Source organism: Lepidochelys olivacea, assembly GCF_965140295.1.
Source record: "Lepidochelys olivacea isolate rLepOli2 genome assembly, chromosome: 8".
NCBI classification, from domain to species: Eukaryota; Metazoa; Chordata; order Testudines; family Cheloniidae; genus Lepidochelys; species Lepidochelys olivacea.
The window spans coordinates 92,800,354-92,808,349 of NC_140418.1; the positions used below are offsets into that span (position 1 = coordinate 92,800,354).

Genomic DNA, 7,996 nt, shown 5'->3' on the forward strand with positions numbered 1-7,996 from the left:
AAAACACTTCAGAAAATAATATCAATATTGGCAGCCCACGTGAAAGGAAATAATGTCTTGGCTGAGAGCTGTCTTCTGACTACTATTGCAAGTGAGGTTGTGGAAAAGTGCAGTGATGCTACATGGTTTAACGGCTGATAGCCAAAGCTAGACAAATTCAGAGTGGAAAGAAAGCATATATTGTTAACAGTGCGGGTAATTAACCACTGGAACAACTTACCAAGGGTGATGGTGGATTCTCCATCACTGACAATTGTTAAATCAAGATTGGATATTTTATTAAAAGATCTGCTCTAGGAGTTATTTTGGGGAAGTTCCCTGGCCTGTGTTATACAGCACGTCAGACTAGATTATCACAATGGTCCCTGCTGGCCTTGGAATTGATGAATCTATGAAAAAATACCTGCTCCTTGGTAAGAAATGGAGTAATCACAGCTTAGCTTCCTTAACCCATCCCTTCATGACTATCAATTGACAGAGAGGAGAATGCCTGTGGGAAGGGAGAGCTCCAAGGTCACTGGGTTTCATCCCAGGACAGGGGATTTTTTTTGTTGCTTTGTTTTTAATTTTCTTGTGATTTAATATTTGGTCATCAAGGTGATTTCAATGGGATTTTGGCATCTAAACATCTTTAAGGATCTGGGCTCCATAATCCATATTTAAGAACTTCACTGTGAGTTTAGGAGCCTATCTTTACACTCCCAGGTTTGAAAGTTTTGGCCCATTATTCCTTGAGGGTAAACACTTGCTGGGCTGTGTTTCTGCTGAAGCCTCTACCAGCTGGCGAGGATGTCTTAAGGGTATCCAGACTTGGAAATTGCCCTGACTCGGCCTTTGGTGGTCAGCAGTCAGTGCAGCGCACCAGTGCATACCCTGGAAGCATAGACAAAGGCTACTGACTGGGCAGAAGTCAACCTCAGTTAGTGAATCCAACCCCCCCACGTCTACATGTGCGGGGTCAGCACAAGTGCAGCTTCAGCAATGGCTGAGTTGGGGCTATTTCCGGAGGTAGACAACACTCTAGACCAAGCCCACGACTGTGGTGTTCATAGCTGCCTTAAACACAAAAGTATTCTGTGGTTGCCATTTACCCAGCATGACACTGTCGCTAATAGTTTTAATCTTAAGTTTCCATTTAAATTTCTTAGTAGCGACTTGTGATTGAACAGCAGGGACTTAATTTTCTTTGTACTCGCCATTGACTGAAAAGAATTCTCGTGTGGAGGAAACCGCTGCTTTAGACCCCATACAGTGCTACCAGTTACTCCGTAGGCCTCATTCTTTCACTTGGCACCATACCATGGATTACTGTGAGTGGGGACCTTTCTGGCATAACAAATTGCTTTTATGGCACCCCTAGTGGAAACAGGATGCTAATTAGCCATTCATCATGAGACTCTGCCATTCAGAGGAATACTTGCTGAAGGAAAAGAGAGGAACTTCACAGATAACTTTAAAAATAGCCATTGTCTGAACTGTTAAAATGGGGAGAGGGTGGTCAAAGAAAAAAACTGAATTTGACTAATTTGTTCAGTAGCCAGGGAAGAGGCAGGAACTGAGGGAAGGGAACAGAGTTGGCAAACGTATGCTGGCTGTCTTCAGGTCACAGCTCTAAACTATGGTGAGTAGGCTTGAAAATAACCTGTTGTGCCAACTATGCTCTGTAGCTAATCACTGAAATGCAATGCACTGGCAACTGTCCTAGTGAAGTGGGGAAGCTGGTTATCAGAAAACCCATTAAGTGAGTTCTGGGCAATGATGGGAACTTGTTACATTTTTTCTTCCAAGTAAGGATGGTCAGACTGAGAAGGAGGAGTGTACCCTTGTGGTGGCGTCACACCAGCCTAGGGAGATCTGTTGTACCTCAGTTCTCCTCTCCCTGGGATCAACTCTATCTTCCCTCTGTAGAAAACTATTCGTGGTTAGTCTTTGATTCACACTGTTCAGGCCTTTCCTTTGCAGGAAAACACCAAAGAGCATGAAATTCTTGCTTACAAGACTTGGTCTCGAAACTATCCTGCCACTGAAGGAAAAGAAAGACCAGTGATCCAGTCTTTCTTCAGTCCGACTGACTCCAGTGACTCTGAAGAGCAGGAGGCCTGGATAGACCGGTTCAGAAAACTAGAAAGAGCTCTTTATTTGTGTGATATAAAAAACACAGGTAATGTTTTAAAAGACAGCCTGTAGACTTTACTCAATGGACCACCCACAGGAGTAAGGGATCAGAGCTATTATTTGAAAGTAATTCACTTTCTAAAACACGCAAGGTCAGAGGGATGTCAGTCTGGGTTCTATTCCCAGCTCCACTATGAACTACTTGCATGATACTGGGCAAGTCACTGAAAGTCTCTGGGACTTATTTTCCTTATATGTACAATAGAGGTAATAATACTGCCCAATGTCAGATGGGTGCTGGGTGCACTTGAATATCCTGCCAGTGACTGCCGTAGGAATGCCTGTGAATAAACACATCTCAAAAGAAAAATATTAATGACGATTGAAGCCAGAAGGAAGGGTCTGAAAGTCAGGAGGGTCATAATCTGCTCTTGGGTGCACATATGTGGCTCCTTTGGCTTTACAAGTTACCTGCTGTCATCTCCATTGTAGTTTCTCCCTGCCACCAACCAGATGTCCTCCTGATAGATCCACTTAGCTCCTTGGCTAGTTCCCAGCTTGAGGGAGGGCTGAAGAACTGACAACAGGGTGAAGTGGGCAGGCTGAGGACAAGGGTTGTTGCCAGTAGGCAAGAGGGGTTTTGCACCATCCACACTGCCTAGTGCCCAAATGGCCTGCCTCCTCCTAACATAGCCTCCCCTCCTGGCTGAGCCTTAATGTTTAAGAACTGGCCAATCTCCAAGCTGTTAAATACCTGATGCTTAGCCAGTGTCCTCAGGATTAATGTATAGACATTTACCAGGCAACAACTGTATCATAACAGAGACTGTACATAACAACATACCTCTCTTTCACTTTTGGTCACACAAACACAACCCCCCACCCCCCAATAAAGAAAGAATTTCACTGGCACAGTTAGGCAGGGCAGGAAAAGGCAAAGACTCAACCGTTCCCTTTTGGTGACCAGTCCACAGTGGTTTGTTTGTTGGTTATTCCCTGGCTCTGAATGTTCAATAATTTCCTATCCAGGGAGTGTATTGTGATTTTCCATAGATCTCTCTGTTTCACCTTGTTTTTTGCTAAACATATGCTCTTGGTCTGCTATGAGACCTTTCTGTAACTTCCCCACCTTCATATGAATCACACTCCACAGTGCTCAAAGATGAGCTTGAATCAAATGTGCTAACATTTAGGCTTCTTCCCTGTACTGTCTGCTTGGGTCCGATCACTTCTATCTGATGGAACAGGATATTCACCTGGCTCCCATCACACAGTATCTGAGCTCTGCAGGTTTTACCAAAGTCCTCTTTGGTTTGGTGGTCTTTGGCTTTTTGGCAAAATGAAGTACATGCTTTGAGTACATGCTAAGTAACAATTTACTATGATGGCTTCTTTCATGCCTCTTTGACCCTCCTATAAATGGGGAATCTATAACCTTTATGGTATTTGGGAACCATATTCTAATAAGGAACAAGAGTCATCAAAGTGTTTGATTTTTGCTGAAGGAAATGAGTTGATAATCTGTAGAAAAATGAACCAGGTTTTTTTAAAGTCTTTTTTTTTAAATGTAGGCATGCTGGAAAAGGAAAAAGCAAAGCGTCTAATCCACACCTACAACCTCATCTATGATCTATCTCGGAGTCCTCTGAAAATTGATCAAGCTTTCCGAAACTTCCGCTCCGGAGAAAACATGCCATTGCAGCCGGTGCTGCAGTATTTAAAAGAGTTGTAACAAATACTTACTGTACCATTCTCATGAGTTCCGTTTTTCACCCAATGACAAATTTCTCACAGACTGAACATTGGTGATGTGCTAATTACTACATCATGTTAATAACTCTCCATACTCTAAAAAAGAGGAAGCAAAAACAGAAACAGCTGCATCTTATACCTGAGTGAAATGTTAATAAAGTTGCTGGGTTTGAAATAAAACTAAATGGCCATGTAGAGTCAGAGCTCTGTCTCTGATACTTAGAGATGAGCTCAAGCTTCAGAATTCAGAGACTGATGTAGTTCTGGACTTCTAACCCCAAAGCCTGAGAATATCTGGATTGGAATTCTGGATCCACTCATTATAAAGATAGCAATATTTGGATGAAGGGCTACATCTGGATTTTGAACACTGTTGATTATGGTGATAAAATTGATAGATGATTTCAGTGAGATTTTAAATCAAGAAAATGGGAAAGTTGTCACTCTTAAGAACATCCACCTGTTTGAAAGATTCTACTGGTTCTAAAGGAATTCTCTATCTTCATAACTGAGAACGCTCTCTAGAACTGATAGACTCTTTCAAACCAGTGAGACTTTTTAAGCACATCCACAGTGGGTCATTCAAGCAGGGCTATAAACTAAAGTCTTCATATATTAGCATTGCAGAAAATAGCCCAAAACTGACCCTGAAGACTCACCTAAGTGCTTTAATGATTTTATTGTCCTTAGCTTCCTCTTCTGCAACCCCAACCCCTCTCCCTAATGATGTCTCCTGTTCTTGTCTTTACTCTAGGGACAAATTCCGAAAACCTTACTTAGCATGGGCCTCAATTCAGGAAAACCTTTAAGTACATGGTGTAAACTTTAAGCACATGCTTAAGTCCCATTCACTTCAATGGGACTTAAACACATGCTGAAAGTTAAGCATGTGTTTAAGCGCCCATACAAAAGAGGGATGTTTTACAGGGTCAGGTCAGCACATATTCCACGAACAGTCACCGAAGTGAGTGGGATACTGTGCTTTTGGGAGTATGCATTAGACTTGGTAGTGAGCGGCTGCAGCATCATGCCCATAGATTGTAAACTCTTTGGGGTGGGGAATCTGCAGAGCATCAATGGTGCTAAATAGATAGTCATAATAACAGGTTGCATAGCTGCTGTTCTGCTTAATTCATAACATGGTGGTGAAGTGTGTGATGTTTCCTAGGGCAGGAGCTAACAGTAACATTCTTTATCTGCATAAAGTTTAATGTGTGTCATTATTAGGGTGTGACATTTACATTTAAGATTAAAGGGTGGGATTTTCAAATAAGTTTAGGGGAGTTAGGTGCCCAACTCTCATTCAATTCCAGTGGGATTTGGAACATCTTAGCCTAAAAGCTTGTGGGTCAGAACTGAAAGAAATGAAGTTACTAATATTGAAATTACTTGGGATGCACAAAATATCGTAGAGTCTGGTATTCAGTGTTCTAAAGCCGTGTTAGACCCTGAATTTACAACTGTAACTCTATCTTCCCTGCTTTAAAACGCAGACGTTCTTGTCCCATGGGGAGTACCTCTAGTTCGTATGAAAATGTACATGTTCTGTTGTGAAGCTATGTGATGTTCTCATCTGAGAAATAGGTTTTCTTAAAACCTTATGCTTGAGCAATTGTCTACCTGTGTTTCCGTGCTGTGTACTTAGAAAAACGGGTTTCGTCTTTTTGCTTTATAGCGTGTCAATCCAGGAGAGGTCTGAGTGCCGGACACTCAGTGTAGCCTTGGGAAAGCTTGGAATTGGGCTAGTCTGTGAACCTGTTGCTCAATCTTAGCATCTGCAATGACTCATGTGGATAGTGCTCTCCCATAAGGAAGGGGTTCATAATTTGGCCCATAGAAATTAGAGGTGGAAGAGACCTAGGCCCAGATTCTTTTAAAGGCATTTAAGCATTGTTCTGCTCTGCGTTGCAAGGTCTATGTGACTTAAATAGCAAATTCCCGTTTTCAGAAGTGACTTAGGCACTTAGCCATTTAAGTCACCTGGGCCTTGTATTGCTGAGTGGAGCAATGCCTAAATACCTTTACAAATCTGGGCCCTAGAGCCTAATTCTCATCTTTATTAGACTGGTGTAAATCAGGAGTAGCTCCACAGACAGTATCAAAATTACACTGTGTAATTGAGATCGGCACCACCCTGGTAAAGTCCATTATCATGTCAGCCTCAGTTTGTCCCATACACTTTGTTCTCCATTCTTTGTCTCATTCTTGTTTAATGGGTCAGATGATGGGTCTCAAGTGCTGGGAAATCATTGCTCTGGCTCAGGGTATCGCAAACTTTATTGCACTGCGACCCCTGAGCCCTGCTTCCCCAGGTAGGGGGGAGAGGGGCCACAGGTCAAGCCCTGCCACCCCAGGTGGAGGCAGAGGGGGCTGCAGCGGGTTGGGGTGGATCAGGTCCCATCAAGTCTAATACTGGCCCTGGCGACCCCATTAAAATGGGGTCGCGACCAACTTTGGGGTCCTGACCCACACTTTCAGAACCGCTGCTCTGGCACATAGATCTCCTCATTCAATAATTTTCCTTGATATCCAACCTACATTTCCCTTGCTTAGTGTACACTGTAGGGCTCCTGGGCCATCCTAAAGGATTCCTCTCCCTACATGGTGTTTGTATGTTTCATATACTTCTAAGATTTCCTCGTTAGTCACTCCCTGCAGGACCATTAATCACTGTGAATTCCCAGTCTGGAGGTCGCAGTTACATAGTTCCTTCTAACAGGCAGCTGACATGTAGCAATTAAGACAGTTGAACATAGAAATAACAAGTCTGAGGCTCCCACAGATCTCCGTCCCCCACTTTTCATACTTCAGGGGCCAGCATCTCTGCAGCTTGTACAACTCAGCAGGCTTTATGCTCTATCCACCAGTTGCATTACAGTGGCTCTTACCCCAGCTGCAACTGGTGGAGGGGCGGGAGGGGGGGCTACCCAGCTCCCTTCACTCCCTTCCACTTCATCTCTTCTCTGTAGGACGACCTGCATTCTTCCCCATTTCATCTCTCCACTTCCTGGCTACAGCAGTGCCCCCTCCTCATTTGTGCACCTCCTTTTCCTCCTGCCCCCCGACAGATCCTTTCCTCCATTTCCCCTTCTCCCTCCCTACCTGGTGTGCAGGATCAGGCCCTGTTAAAGTATATGATCCATGCTGCAGGCAGCCAGTTCCTGCTTCAGTTGGCACATTTACTCCTGTTCCTTGAAGAGTTGCACAGGCATTTGGCCTCACAACTCTTGACTTTTGTGTGCATCGTATGGCCATGAAAACAAGAATTACTTTGCTTAATTTCTCTCCTTTTTGCCCATCATCACTGAGCCCGATCCAACTCCCACCGATGTCATCGGCTGCAGCACCTGTAACTTTAAATGAGGCCTCTCTTTAGACTGGTGTCTTGCTTCATTGATGGTATTTAGATCACACTGTAGGAAATAATAAATGTTTTTAAATTGGGTTTACAAATTACAGTCACAAACATTATTCAGGAAGGATTTGACTGCAGACACCAGACACATCTTGACAGACCAAAGGGCCATTTTATGTCCATTTTTAATGCTAATATTTCTATTCCTTTCATTTTGCTGCACACTCTCTTTCCCTGCCATCTCCAGTATTTTTAGGGCAGTCCTTACCCTCCGAAGCACTTCACACGAGTTACTTTTACCCACCACTGAAATGTAGCCATTGCTGGGGTGAAAGATAGTAGCTGATTAGCAGCCCTACAGATCATCTTATAAACATATATCCCTGTGCTTCAGGGTATAAGCCAAACTTTGAGAGTTAGGAAGAGACTTCTCTTGTGGGCAGGTCATTCGACCACTTCCTTCTCCAATTTTTTGTGCCTTCTTTTGAAGCAGCTGGTCTTGGCCACTGTCAGAGACAGGAGATGGACCACTGGTCTGATTCATTCTGGACATTTCTTTTTTGCTATATGGGGAATGAAGAATCCTGTATCCAGCTGAAACTGCAAGGGGAAGTTCAATGGGGAGGAATCTGTACGTTGCGCAGGGCTATTCAGAAAGTGATGGCAAGATTTCACTGGCACCCTGAGCCCATATTTCAAATGTGGGTACATAAGGGGAGGTTTCCGTTTTTTTCATTTATGAGCCTAATTTGGATTTCGTAAAACTAGAGAGGG

The 7,996-nt window shown here is 43.5% G+C and overlaps 1 protein-coding gene across 1 annotated transcript in view; it reads left to right on the forward strand.

Moving 5' to 3' along the window:
- The window catches only part of LOC311525402 (uncharacterized protein C1orf87), a gene marked incomplete at both ends in the record, with an annotated part of 31,932 nt that extends 28,085 nt beyond the window's left edge, over positions 1 to 3,847 (forward strand). The window contains 2 exon segments of the mRNA XM_084637511.1: positions 1,948 to 2,161; positions 3,687 to 3,847. Of these exon segments, the coding sequence (XP_084493637.1) occupies positions 1,948 to 2,161; positions 3,687 to 3,847 (375 nt within the window).
- Between the last annotated feature and the right edge of the window lie 4,149 nt (positions 3,848 to 7,996).